At 41.2% G+C, this 15,850-nt stretch overlaps 1 protein-coding gene across 2 annotated transcripts in view; it reads right to left on the reverse strand.

Moving 5' to 3' along the window:
• Nucleotides 1-3,564: 3,564 nt before the first annotated feature.
• The window catches only part of LOC143036878 (uncharacterized), a 393,874-nt gene continuing 381,588 nt past the window's right edge, over nucleotides 3,565-15,850 (reverse strand). The window contains exons 13-16 of one of the 2 annotated variants that reach the window (XM_076204789.1): nucleotides 8,658-8,850; nucleotides 7,555-7,634; nucleotides 6,104-6,281; nucleotides 3,565-4,946 (exon numbers count right to left, since the gene is read on the reverse strand). In XM_076204789.1, the coding sequence (XP_076060904.1) occupies nucleotides 4,005-4,946; nucleotides 6,104-6,281; nucleotides 7,555-7,634; nucleotides 8,658-8,850 (1,393 nt within the window). In that variant the 3' untranslated portion in view covers nucleotides 3,565-4,004. Of the gene's footprint in view, nucleotides 5,094-6,103; nucleotides 6,282-7,554; nucleotides 7,635-8,657; nucleotides 8,851-15,850 lie in introns of both variants that reach the window. The other variant, XM_076204798.1, reaches the window with a different exon arrangement.

Below are 15,850 nucleotides of genomic sequence, written 5' to 3' on the forward strand. Positions count from 1 at the left end.
GTCCAAGGGCAGTGTGGACAACGTCCTCTCTACCCTTTCAGAACAGGTGCTGCTCCTGGCTGACAGGGAGGGAGTGCTGGGCAGTGGAGTGGTCCGCAAATTACTGTGCCAGTACCTCTGCCTGTTGTGTTGTTGGGGTGAGACTGTACCTGTTGCCAGTCGCAGTTTCCTCCAGAGGGCGTTAGCGAGGGTTTAGGCAGAGAGAGTGGCACACCATTCCATCATGTTTTCTTCTCAGACCACGAGTATTTGACGTTATCGATATTTATGTAGGAAGATCGAGAGCCAAGTCTTAGATCACTCGTGCTCTCCGTCTTGGCTGTGAGACATGGACAATGAATACGGAGTTGAAGAAGCGTATCGACATCATTAGTATCAAGTGCCTTAGAAGAATCATTGGGGTATTGTTAGTATGACTTTGTATTAAAACAGTGATTGTTCCGTGAAGGTAAACCTCGGATATAGGGGCATGTATCACGGTTTCCTGATGCTGATCCCACTGTGAAGAGGTGTATCGATGTCTTTGGTACCAAGAGCCTTCGGAGAATGATGGTGTATCACTGGAATGACTTCGTATCAAACCAGAGACTGTACTGTGAGACCTGGTCTGGGTCAGCTACCTTCAGCATAATTCGTGAACGTCAACTATATGGGCATCATGTGTCACGTTTCCCTGATGTTGATCCTATTCAGCGTTGTCTCCACAAAAGACAACCCTCAATGGAGGAGGAGACGAAGGGGACGACCACAGAATTCATGTCTGGGACCAAGTGGATCGAACCTGATGAGAGTTGTTTGGAGTGGGATAGAAGGGTTTCTGCATGGGAGTTTGTCCAGATAGGCTGGCGTCGGCATGTGAGTGAAGGAATGCGCTCCCTGTTGTATTACCTCAATTGATGATAATGATGATCCCACTGACGAGGTTGTCTGCACAAAAGACAACAGTCGGTGGAGACGAATGTCGACGCCAACAGCTGTTGTGGCTGGGACAAGTCGATTGCTCCTTTCGAGAACTGTTTGAAGTGGCTTGCCTGGAAGAAGAATAAAGAACCGCATTTTCCTGTGAGTAAAGCAACATGATCCCATTTGATAATGATGATAATATCAAGATCTAGAGGAGGTGGCAAATGATATTCTAAAACAACACAGAAGCGCAGAGTTTATTCATAAGAAATTATACAGCGAGATCAGGTAGAACTGCGAACTGGTCATCATCTTTTGAGAATGAAGAAGCAAATTCATCACACACATAAAAAGTAGGTGGCAAATGATATTCTAAAACAACACAGAAGCGCAGAGTTTATTCATAAGAAATTATACAGCGAGATCAGGTAGAACTGCGAACTGGTCATCATCTTTTGAAAACGAAGAAGCAAGTTCATCACACTCATAAAAAAAATCCTAGTATGTATGCAACAACATACAGAGAGCCCGTTCCCGGAATTTGTGTCGTACAAGAGTCAGAATAAAAATAGGCAACGTCCAGATGACTTTCAGTCCGGACTTGGCTTGTCAGTGTGAGGAATCTATACATACGAAAAGTCCACAGAGAGTCTTAATCTTTTCAAAATGGCGACATACTCCACTTGTTTTATTCCAGTTAACCCCACATGATGCATTCGTTTATTTATATATCCTATCATTATTATTTATCTATTTATTTATCTATTTATTTTTTTCCATCACAAAGTTGGACCTCGTCCGAATAACATTATTTGGCTTTAGCAAGAATAAAATGGATAAAGTATACCACCAGGCTGAGAAGAGCAAGATTGATAATACTTGTAGGTAAAGACTTATTCAATAGTATTGATTTCTAGTAAAAGACTTGTTACACTTAAAGCTATGGTAGTTTGCTAAGACAGTATCACATAAGGTATATATACATATATATATATATATATATATATATATATGTATATATAATATGTATATATACATATATCTGTATATATATATGTATATATACATATATATCTATATATATATGTATATATACATATATATTTATATATACATATATATCTGTATATATATGTATATATATACATATATATCTGTATATATATGTATATATATACATATATATATGTATATATATATATATATATATAATATATATATGCATATATATATAAGCATATCTACAAATGTATACATATATACATACATATATAACCATTTCCCGATAGCCCTATTTCACAAAATATATTTGGTATAATACCCTGATATCCAGAAGAACGTCATTAATGTTATTTACAATGTATATCACTTAGACATGTATATTTACAAGCACGTACACCTAAAGATATGAATAGAATGTGTTTTCTCGGTCAATGCACAATATTTCATGTTACAAAAATACACCTGTGCTTCCTTGTACTACATGGGCAAGTGGTCTTTAGGTAACTAGCTTGGTCAGGGTTGAGAGAACACTACAATAGAGATAGATCACCCCTAGAATGGATCAGATTAAACACATATAAGAACTCCTTTGTCTACCACCTATTTTTTTTTTACATTAAGTATTCAAAGTGCTTTATCATTATCTTATGTAGTGAGTATAAATTGATTATCATGTATAGTTTGTAAAACGATGAGAAACTGCTTTCCTGGCAGTGGATGTGTTAAATTTCTTCTTGTACTGACACGCCATTGGCTGATTTGCATTTCCCCCTCTGCAAACCACCCAATAGGAGGCCGAGTACAGGGAACTATGTCGTCTCTTAATGTACACTTATTCACTACCAGTGCTAGCTCTGACATCACATAGAAAGTTAATCTTATTAATATTCAAACGGTGTGCGCATCTAAGTAAGTGGATTTTGATGTATATACATATTTACATATACACACACGAGGGTACACATAGGTACACAAATGCAAACGCACACACACATGCATACTTACACGCACGCATACGCATGCACACATACATGTACGTACACACACACACACACTCGAACGTGCATTCATGCAAGCACGCAGGCACGCACGCACACAAATATACACATACACTCACGCACGTACTTACACAAACACACACACACACACACAAACACAAACACACACACACACACACACACACATACACGCACCCACGGACACTCATAAGTATGTATTTATTAATAGATATTTATCTTTTAACCTGCTTAACGTAGTGCGATTTAATGTAGATGTTTGTTGTCCCATTGTTAGCAAAGGGGCTTAGGCTACCTTGATTGACCCCTGACGTTCCGAAGGAGACTTGTGGCCGAACTTGTAAACATTTCTCCAGCCCTGGTGAACGTTTTCTACCATTAGAAGGTAAATTTTAATCTCAATTTCTGGTTAAATTTATCGGGTTCCCTGGGTTACTATAGAATCTATCGGTAGTTATCTTAGGGTGTAGCCAATTAACCCATTAAACTCCGATGACAAGATGTCTTGTCATTTGGTCAAATAAAACAAAAAATCATAAAACACCAAAATGTTTGATCAAACACCAGAAAAATATGACGCGAAGCGAGGACTGACGTCATATTTTTCTGGTGTTTGATCAAACATTTTGGTGTTTTATGATTTTTTGTTTTATTTGACCAAATGACAAGACATCTTGTCATCGGAGTTTAATGGGTTAAGATTCTGTTTCCTAATGACAGAAAGCGTTCGTCGGGACTGGGACGATTTTTTTTATTTATTTTAAAGTTCTCCCTTTGAATCCACGCTTTCGTAAACCTTTCGCCAGCCCTGGGGGAACGCTCTCTACTATTAGAACGTAGAAATTTACTAAGTGTTCTAGTTCAAGTCATCTAGATTGTTGGTTCATCTTACAAAATCCATGGGTGATTTTCATATGTACGACCAGTGAAGTTTTTGAAGATTTACTTTTTAATGTTAGGAAATATTCGCCAGGACTGGCGGAAGGGATTACAAAGGATTACATAGGCCGACAGGAGACCTTTTGGTCCATAGTATGGCCCTATGTTTCACGAAGATACTCAGGAACGGAGGGGCTAGTGATGCTATGCCTGGAGATGCGGAACATGATGTACAATGACAGCAGAGAACATATGTCCGCTCGCTCTGGTCGCATTGACTACCGTTTTCTCCTTCTCACTTTCTCTCCGCTTCCTGATAGAGAACTTCTTGTTTTTGACGTCCCTGGGAGATCCCCCGAGGCTTCTCCCGGGGTCCTCCCTCCTCGGGTGAGAGGGGCTTGGAGGCTGAGGATGGACTTCCGCGACGCTGGTCAGGAACCTCGGCTTGGGTCGTGTGGACCCGATGACGTCGAGTGGCTTCGGGCAGAGAACGTCGAGATCGTTGACCCGGTACGTGACGACCGGGCCGGGAGTCTCGCCCGGGACGAGGCTAGAACACTCAAGGTGGAGACGAATATCACTAGAGGAGCGTCCGTGAGAAGCCACCATCCCGTGAGAGGGACCTCTCTCCTCACTCGCTTCCTGCTGCTGCACCTGGGCGCTCACGGAGAACGGGGCGTCTTGTTCTTGGTGCAGCAGAGGCGTCGAGAAGTTCAACGTGTAACACAAGTCCACGATCCCGTCCGTGTTCTCCTTCTCGGTCATCAGAGGCAACTCGAACCGTTTCACCAAACGGGACCTCTGGAGCGGATGTGGGGAGTCAGGGACCGTCTTCCCTCGCCCATAACACCTCCCCTGGCGACCCCCTTCCCCCCTTTGGCACATGTCCGAGCTACTCGAATCGTCACTGTCATCCTCAGCCCCGTCGCCGGGAAGTCGCGGACTCGCGGGGCAGGACAAGGCCAGTGAAGGCAGAGACCTGTGTAGGGATCTCACCATTCGCGCCTTCTTCGCCTTCCGGGCCAGGGTGTCGTCGCTGTGCAGGTACTGGAACTTAGAGGCCGCCAGGGCCTCCTGCAGGACCCTGGGCCCCATCGCGACCCCGCCCTTGGTCGATCTCTCTGATCCACTGGAGGCTAGAGATCCCTGGAAAAGAGAGTGATGTTAGTAGGGACACGATAGGAATACACTTAAGGTGGAGATGTTAGTAGAGACACGAAGGAACACACTTAAGGACACGCTACGGACACTCTAATTGGTCGATCTCTCCGATCCACTGGAGGCTAGAGATCCCTGGAAAAGGGAGTGATGTTAGTAGGGACACAATAGGGACACACTTAGGGACACGCTACGGACACTCTAATTGGTCGATCTCTCCGATCCACTGGAGGCTATAGATCCCTGGAAAAGAGAGTGGAGATGTTAGTAAGGACACAATAGGAACACACTTAAGGACACGCTACGGACACTCTAAGCCAGCGTTTCCTAGCCTGGTGCTGCTGAAATCAATTAACGGAGCTGCTTAGTGTAGGCCATATGGTCTCTTGCAGTCTCCTTTATTCTTATGTTCTTATGTTATGTTATAGGGGGTGCTGGGAAGTGATGCACACAAAAATCACATTGATATATGTATCATTGATTACCCAGTTGTGCATATCTGACTTTTTCTATGATATTTTATTTTTCTAGGGTGTTCTTATTTCTTCTACAAACAATATTGTCAATTTGTTCCAGTTCTAAGGAATCAAGAAGATAAATCATCAAGCAGTACACTTCACTTTCTTTTATCCTTCTAATAACAAGATACGGGTGCTGGACTGCTTAGACATGGCAACAGGGGTTGCTATGGTCGGAAGATGTTGGGAAACGCTGGTCTAAGGGCAAATTTAGGGACATGCTAAAGATTAATTAACCAGTTCGTAGAACAGGGAGGTTCCCCCTCGACTGAATAAAATTGCCTGGCGGCACAGAGGAGGAAATTCATAAGTTGCTAAGTGTTGCAAGATGATGGCGTCCTTTACTAAATCTATCCTGGCTGACGCCAAGCGATTCTGTTCCGATGAGGTGACGTCCTTACAAGAAAATGTTTCAGACTCTCATGAAGCGCTTACGCCAGCAGACGCCCAACGTCCACCGAACTCGCTACCTTTGCCCTGTGTACTTGGACCTCGTACATTAGGTCAAGAATCCGTAGCTGATGGGACTCGAACCCGGGGTTACATAGGAACCACCCGGAGTCGAAATCCCTCCGTCCCTTGATTCACGCGGACACCTGACCCAAAATGCATCAGAACGAGTGTTACCTTTCTTGAAGCGGCGTCACCGGACGCAGACGTATCGGACGAGCCTGGACGGTCGGCGGCTGTTAGTTTGCGTTGCAGCTTCGCCAGGTCCTGCTCGCGTTGCTGCAGCTCGCGCCGATACACCCGATTCTGGACCTCTGCCCGGTAGTACTTCTCTCGCTTGTCCTCCGTCATTAGTCTGAGGGTGAGCAAGTATTCAGGCTTATATACATACATACATACATTATATATATATATATATATATATATATATATATATATATATATATATATATATATATATATGTACAACACTGAATGGGTCCCAGTGATTAGAGATACATTTTAACAACCACAATGCACTTTAATTCTAAGCCATCAAAGGCCAGTATGCTTGAAATTGAAATGTGGTACTGCCCAGGACTCGAACCAGGCATCCTCATGATAAGTGCGACAATGACTTACACACACACACACACACACACACACACACACACACACACACATATATATATATATATATAATATGTGTGTGTGTGTGTGTGTGTGTGTGTGTGTGTGCATAAATTTCTTATCCTACTAATTTCTGATACCGGACAAACTTCGGGACATGACGGATCTGTCCGCTATTTCCATCGGATATAACGGGTCCTCGGTTATAACGGACCTTTGGATATAACGACTGACCCCTGTCCCCATATCATCCGTTATATCAAGGGCTTATATATACATACATATATATATATATACATACATACATATATATATATACATACATACATATATATATATATATATATATATATATGTATGTATATACATATATATATATACACCAAAGGCTTCTTCCCCCTTACAAGGGAGGTAGCCAAAAAACAAAATCATAAAATCCACTCCCAGCCATTCCATCCTCACATACTCCACTCCCATTCACCCCCCTCCCTCCCTCTTATCTTGGCTCCTCCTGGAGGACTGGTCATCCCTGCATCTCGGTCACTGACCTTGGTCAGAAGTAGTGTCGTAAGACAGCACATCCACAACAATGCCGCTTCATTAAATCGGTGACCCTCCCTCTCCTTCCCCTCATGCAGAAATGGAGAAGACGGGGAAAAATCCCTTCGGGCTGCGTCAGTTTATTTTTCACACATACTCCCTCCCCACCATGCCTCACAGTATTAACCATACACAACCATTCTCCATTCACCCCTATCTTCTATCCTCTCCCGTCCTTCCTCAGCAGACATTCCTCTCTTTCCCAATGCCCCTATTACCCCATCCATCCATCTCATCCTTGATCGCCCTCTTATGTTCACTCCTTCTACCTCTCCCTTCCACACCTCTTTTACTAATCTTTCTTCATTCTTTCTGCTTCATTACACGGTGACTCTATTACTCGTCCACACACGAGTAAAATAGGAAAGATGAGGAGAAATCCCTTATAGGGCACCCGAAGACACTTGAAAGCCACCTACCTTCTTGTGTTGGACTGGATCTTGAGGCCCATACTCTCGACTATCGGGTCCCCGTCTGGATGTCTCCGCAAAGTCAATATCTGAGGAGAAGAAGAAGAAAAGAAAGAAAAAAAGCCCGCAAAGTCAATATCTGAGGAGAAGAAGAAGAAAAGAGAAAAAATAGTTTTCTTCAGAGTGATTCCACATGCATCACCACCATAAGAAGATCCTAATAACAGTAATGAATGTAATTGGGTTCTTTTGTTCTTTACAGTTTGGTTGTGTGTGTGTGTGTGTGTGTGTGTGTGTGTGTGTGTGTGTGTGTTTGTGCGTGTGTGTGTGTGTTGGACATATGATTGGCAGTCCTTTCCCTCCTGCATGAGAGTTCAGTGCTTGATAGCCTGATATATGAATGATGCTGTGACCTTACACATACACACACACACACACACACACACACACACACACACACACACACGCATACACATAGAAAGAGAGAGAGAGAGAGAGAGAGAAATTAGAGACAGACAGACAGATAGGCAGATATATAGAGACAGATGGATTTTCAGACACATTTACATATTAACTAAGAATGCACCGTGCTCACGTGTACGGTCGCCAGAAAATGAACCTGTTACGCCCCCTTGGCAAAGGATATGGTTAGAGCGTGAAATGTAATCATCACAAAAAAAAAAAAAAAATGTACAAACCTAAACTCGTATCTCACAAACACTATAAATAAACTTACAATAAAAAAAAAATACGATTCCATAACAATATCCATTTGTGGCCGAGCTGTTTAGAAACAAATAGAAGTTCAGATATACGTTTCAGACACTGAAAGATATTTCTAGACATTCTGACTCACACTAGACCTTGCAATAAGACCTAAAATTTTCAAATGTTTCATTTGTTACCAGACAGATCAGAAACAGCTGTAACTATGCTCACAAATGAATAAATGAATAAATGGATAAACAAGTAAATAGAATAATAGATAAATAAATAAACAAAAACAAAATAAAGTAATGAGAAATAAAGATAAATCCAGACAACGAAATAGAGTCAAAGATATTATTTGGAATTTGCAGGAACACCGACATGACGTCATCTCGTTTGTTTACCTTTGGGATAAAAAGCAGACAAAGAGTCGTCGTCGTTGAAATGAAAATGAGAGTTGTGATGAGTACGTAGGCCAACGTCGTCCGCTCATGAATGACATTGGCAGCCACGATGACGGTGATAGACGTCAGAACGACGTTATAGACGTTCATACCGATGTACTGGGAGTCGTTCAGGGCTGGAATCTTGACGTTTCTGGAAAAGAAAGTCGCACGGTGATGTAAAACGCAATAATTAGCTTTCATCTTTCCTGTCTGTTATGGAAGAAAAGTTATTACTGTTGAAATACGAAGATACGTGGAAACATGTGAAACGTGAAAATGGAGCCTTTATTGGTTCGACATTTCGCTTAATTATGACAGTTCTTTCGAATTCTTGTCGGTAACTGCTATTTTCATACACATAGGTATTAGCTTATTGGTGAATATTCAACTTTATGTATAGGGAATTGGAGTATGCAGCGACACTAGTCACCCAATACAAAAAAGAATATAAAGAAGATTGAGAGGACCCAGAGAGCAGCTACGAAGATGGCCCCAGAATTCTCAAAATATTCATATGAAAAAAGACTGATAAAATTGGAGTTGCCGACTCTGGAACAAAGAAGAGAAAGAGGTGACTTCTTGACCATCTATAGAATTATGAAGGGCATGGAAGTCCTTGACTTGCTAAATTGGGATAGGAAGAACACAAGAGGACATGGAAAGAAGCTTAAAAAGGACAATTATAGAAGGGACCTGAAAAAGAACAGCTTTCCTCATAGAGTGGTAGATGTATGGAACACATTGGATGAAAAAACAGTGCAAAAACAATACAAGAATTTAAGAGCAAACTGGATATGGAGAGATATACAGAGACGGGACTTCACGAGCTTGGCTCCCCTTTCCCGTAAGATACAAGGTAAACACACACACACACACACACACACACACACACACACACACACACACACACACACACACACACACACACACACACACACACACACACACGCACACACAACTCGATGGCGCGGTTGGTAGAGTCCCAGACTGTCAGTACGGCGGTGCCGGCGGTACCTGGTTCGAATCCTGCCCAGGGCTGAAATTATTTCAGTATCGCTGCGCTTCGAGTCGTTACTCCAACTCTCGTGGGTGTGTGTGTGCGTGTAAGGTCATAGCATTACCCATAGATCGGTCATACGAGCTCTGAGCTCTCTTCCGGGAGGGAAATAGCTGTCGATCACGTGATCCAAAAGACCAAGGTGAATCGCTCTCACACACACACACACACACACACACACACACACACACACACACACACACACACACACACACACACACACACACACACACACACACACACACACACACATATCTTTCTTCCGTCCCCTGTCTCCAGTTGGTAATGAGGTCATTTGGCGAAATGGTGCAAAGAAAGAGACATCTTCCCCTGGTAGCAACTTCCACTCCTCAAAAGACCCAAAGTTCCCATCCCATGCCTTCTAAGTTTCTAATTTACATTATTACTAGTCACAATTCCAAATTCATACCCCTCACAAGTTTCTAATTTTCATTATCACTAGTTATAATTCCAACATTTGTCCTCAGCACACTAAACTCACACCAACATTCACACATTATTACTAGTCAGCTTTCCACATTTGTACCAAATACACTAAGTAATCGCCCTATTTATGAAATAAAGTGTTTCAGTCTTTGGGCACATTGCAGGATCACCGGTCTATCTAGTGGAAGAGTATACATGCTTCATACCTCACAACAGTATATGTGGAGTGTTGACTACGTTGGAACGTCTCTCAATGTGAATGGAGCTAACTAGTGTAACATATTCTCTCAGGGTGATAAGATTCAACAACATATTCCCCATACATTACTTCCATATTTTACGCTATCTACTACTTACAAAGGATTACAATGGAGGAGCATGCCGACAGGAGACCTTTTGGTCCATAACTAGGTCGGATGCGGAAATAAAATAATAATAATGATAAATAAAATAAAAGAAAAATAAATCAAAATTATAATAATATAAATAATAACAGATAAAACAAATAAATGCATAGATATAGTTAGATAATAAACAAAAAGGTAAATAGTAGATAATAATAAATTGACAGATAAATAATAAATGAAAATCAAGCAAATCAAATACTTTACATAAAACTCTGTCTCCTCAATGTCCGTTTTCTTTCCACTCAATTCCTTATCTTTCCAAGAAGCAAACCCGTATCCTCCCATCAATATGTCTTTATCATTTTCCTTTGCCTCCTTCATGTTCACTCTTTCATATCTTCTAATGCAGTTAGCCAATACCTTGCCACCACTAGATCCAATTGACGTCTTTAGGACTGCCAGCCTCATGTCCAGACCGCTTAGTGTCATCACTAAACTGACCTCAAAAACCGATTCCAACAAATTTGTTTTTACTAAGGTCAGTGAGAGATTGCAGCCAGTAATAGGAGTACTGACATTTTTACTATTACAGTTACTATCATTATTACTACCACCGGTATTATTACTATGAATACTACTATTCCAGTTGCTAATATTGCTAGTTATATACCTTGATAACTACAATTTGTATTACTACTACCACCACCAACACTATCATCATCATCATCACTATCATCATCATCACTATCATCATCATCACTATCATCATCATCATCATCATCATCATCATCATCACCACCAACACCACCACCACCATCATCATCATCATCAATCATCATCAATCATCATCAATCATCATCATCATCATCATCATCATCACCACTACCACTACCACCACTAACACCCATGATAATTGGCTCACTGGAGTTAATCTGGTAGTGTATTTTCTGCCCGAAAACATTTGTGCTGTTATGGTCACAAACACTTCCATTTATATACTTCTTTTGGCTCTTCCACTTCTGTATGCTTGGACAATAGGTTTTTATCTTACCAATGAGTTGCAATGACAAAGCATGACAAACAGGAAACCTTTGTTTCATAACGAGGTCAGATTAAAGATAGAAAAGAAAAAAAAAAGTCTTGGTTTAACCCCAAAAAATTATTCAAATTAACGGTGGTATTAATAAATAAATAAAAAATTAACATGCCTGTTTTTGGCAAAATGATCTAGCCGGTGACGGTGATTTGGTAACAGTTCACGAGAACCTGATTGGCTGAGAGAATGGTGACGTCACGGCAACGGGGACAACCGATTGGCCGAGAGTGGTGACGTCACGGCAACGGACACGACTGATTGGCCGAGAACGCTGACGTTACGGCAACGGAGACGATTGATTGGCCGCTCGCGAAGCGAGCAGCGCCCCAGGCTAAGCATCCAAGTCGAGCCGTGGTAGCGAAGCCGGCGCTTGTTCTAAAAATAAAATCTTTCCTTACATAAATCTTATATAAATCCTTGGAAGGGAAAGATTTAGATGAGGAAATATTTTTTAAGAATACCACGGTAAAAACCTTACGGTGGTATTCTTAAAAAATATTTCCTTATATAAATCTTTCCCTTCCAAGGATTTATATAAGATTTATATAAGGAAAGATTTGTTTTAAGAATACCACCGTAAGTGTTCTGAGGGCCTGGGTTCGATTTCTAGTAGCTCCCGATGACACTCACTTGCCCTGGCTGCGTGAACACGTCAGGACAAATTAAATGGTGGCTTTGGTAACAGCTAAGTGGCTCCTGGTGTCAGCTATTCACGTTTCCGCTCTCCGTTATTGACGGATTTTGAATCTTCGCAATATAAATCTAGAGAGAGAGAGGCATATATATATATATATATATATATATATATATATATATATATATATATATATATATATATATATAGAGAGAGAGAGAGAGAAAGAGAGAACTAGTAGAGGAGTTCGTCCTTTTAAGTTACGGTCATATTCGTTTCCGGCAATCACGTAGGCGTAGTTTAGCCTTTTGTCGCAAATTTGTATACATACATACATACATACATACATACATGCATACATACATACATACATATGTGTTTGTCTTTGACCTCGCTTCCTTTATATGAAATCTCCAGTTAGATACCAACGACATCTAGTGGCTACCATTTGCCCCGGCTGTCTGAGGTCGATAGGCAGAGAGGACGACGACATTCCCCAGAAGCCGAGAACCTTCCGGTCTTTCCGTAGATCAGGGATTCCTGCCCAGCTACCTGAGTGTCAATTTCCACGTCTTGTACAGTTTCTTGTGCCTTTCCTGTACACTCCCGGGCGAGAGGCAGGTGCGCGTGTGTGTGGTGTGATTCTCTCCTCTTCCTCGTTCTCCCGTCCTTCATCCCCGGATCCTCCCCCTAATTCGATTTCTGGACCCTCGATATGACTTGAGCTTCCGGCACGACCTCCCCCCCCCGCCCCCGGCACCATCTCCCTCTGTGTGAACTGAGGGGAAAAGGGTCGTGACCCACAGTCCACAGTCCCTTTTTTGGCACCCATCAGGCGTCGATGCGTATCAAACCAATTTCCATATACGTGTTCTGCATCCGAAGGACTTTTGAATTGTGAGGAGGAGGAGGAGGAGGAGGAGGGAGTGGAGAAAACGAAAATGCCTTTATGATATCAAAGGGACCTATGAAGTATACATACTCGTATACATGCTTAAACATGTACATGAATTTTCATGGACGTGTATGAACAGTGTGCCCTGTCTGTAGATACACACACACACACACAATATATATATATACTGTCAGTGTATTTGGGCAGGAGTTTTTCTCTGATGCATGTTTCATTAAAAGTGATGTTTGTTTTCCTTAGGAAGGAAATTTATGACTTGGCTGTATGTAGTCATATTAGCTAGATCGCGATTTCGGGTTCAAGACCCTTCTTCAGTAGCTATAGGGATAAGAATTAATCCAAAGATTCTAGTAAAGATCTAAGTTTTATACTAGAGTTCCTATACTTGCTAATCACTGGGGGAGGTCACCTGGTATTACGGGCAGGGACGAAATGTCACGTGCGCTAGGGAGCCTCCGGGTTTGTGTTGTGGCGGAATGTGGCGTTTTGTCTCGTAGTTGGACGAGTGGCGTTTTGTCTCGTATTGGCGTTTGTGGTGTTATGTCTCATGTTTTTATTTGTAACGGTTTGTCTCATGCTTGGAAGGGCTCTAAGGTCTTCTGCTTGTACATTTAGGTTTGGGCTCAACTCTTTAATATACAACGCTTCTAAAATTGGGAGGCGTCTATCGTCAGTACATAAATCCAAAATCTCGGTGTTTTTCTCTAGTGTCTCTCTTGCTAGTGTTATGCCGTGGGCTTCTCTTAAGTGATTTTTAGGGGCTCCAGATGTCAGGTGGTATGAGAGGCGACGGGATAACCTCATTGTCGTCATGCCCTTCCAAGCATGAGACAAACCGTTACAAATAAAAACATGAGACATAACACCACAAACGCCAATACGAGACAAAACGCCACTCGTCCAACTACGAGACAAAACGCCACATTCCGCCACAACACAAACCCGGAGGCTCCCTAGCGCACGTGACATTTCGTCCCTGCCCGTAATACCAGGTGACCTCCCCCAGTGATTAGCAAGTATAGGAACTCTAGTATAAAACTTAGATCTTTACTAGAATCTTTGGATTAATTCTTATCCCTATAGCTACTGAAGAAGGGTCTTGAACCCGAAATCGCGGTCTAGCTAATATGACTACATACAGCCAAGTCATAAATTTCCTTCCTAAGGAAAACAAATCCTTAATAAGGTATATGGAAAATACCATTAAGAAAATCATTAATGCACAACTAGCCATCACTTTTAATGAAACATATATATATATATATATACATATATATATATATATATATATATATATATATATGAGAGAGAGAGAGAATCATTGTGCCTATTCTTCCACCTCCCTCCTTCTTCCTCCTCCCTCCTTCCTCCTCCTCCCCCCCCCTCCTGACCATTTTGACTTCTTTATCGTTATTTGGTGGATCCTGATGTTGCAATGTGTCAAATGATTTTATTCACTTGAGGCAGAAGTCCCGGCTAGACCGGAGACCCAGAAGACAATCAAGATTACATTCAGTCGAGGAGTCATGAGTTGGTATTCTTAAAAAAAATATTTCCCTCCCAAAGGATTTATATAAGATTTATATAAGGATAGAATTTTTTTAAGAATATCACCGTAAGATTCTTACGGTGGTATTCTTAAAAAAATCTTTCCCTTCCAAGGATTTATATAAGATTTATTTAAGGAAAGAATATTTTCTAAGAATACCACCGTAAGATTCTTACGGTGTCATCCTCAAAAAGAATCTTTCCCTTCCAAGGATTTATATAAGGAAATATTTTTTTTTTAAGAATACCACCGTAAGATTCTTACGGTGGCATTCTTGGAAAAAATCTTTCCCTTCCAAGGATTTATATAAGGAAATTTCTCGAAATTTTGTTTTTGGCGCATACGCCCCTTGAGCACGGAGGTCCCCATATGTTCGAGTCTATAGCTTGACTACGTATCAGTTTCTGTTATTGCTTCCATATATACATACATATATATATATTATATATATATATATATATGTGTGTGTGTGTGTATACAGAAGAAGAAGAGAGATAGACAGACAGATAGACATAGAGAGAGAGAAAGCGAGAGATAGCTCACAATAGACTTTGACATAGAGCAAATCAAATGATGATTTTGGAGTGACACTTGCTGGAGACGTAGGGGGTCGGGTATGGAAAGATATCGTGGGGGATGGTAACAGGATGGTGGGGGGTGTAGCTGGGAGACGGACAGAAAGACGACTTAAAAAAACAAGAATGCAGATTTTGTAATGGATGAGACACGTAGCTGCAAAAAGAGTGGGGATCAAAAGAATGTAAATAAGCAGAAAGATGAAGAATAAAATCTAGATGGAAAGAGCAGAAAATGTGTGTTTGTTTGTTTACTTAGTAATCCTGTTGTGGTCTCAATTTCATAATGGTGGTTTTCTTCTTCCTCTGAATTATTGTCCAAGAAAAAACTTTAGTTACATTATCCGGCAGAATACAGTAACTGCTGAATACAGTAAATACAAAATACAGTAAACTGATAATCAACCAAGCTTATTAAAAAAAACAAAAACAAAAAACTGAAATATGAACTCAGGAAATTGAACTTGGAAACACATTAAATCACGGAACGATACGAAATGAAAAAGTTTGAATTTATTCTAAAACATTTCACA

The sequence above is a fragment of the Oratosquilla oratoria genome, chromosome 2 (genome assembly GCF_046742065.1).
Source record: "Oratosquilla oratoria isolate Oo_2021 chromosome 2, ASM4674206v1, whole genome shotgun sequence".
In the NCBI taxonomy this organism is placed as follows: domain Eukaryota; kingdom Metazoa; phylum Arthropoda; class Malacostraca; order Stomatopoda; family Squillidae; genus Oratosquilla; species Oratosquilla oratoria.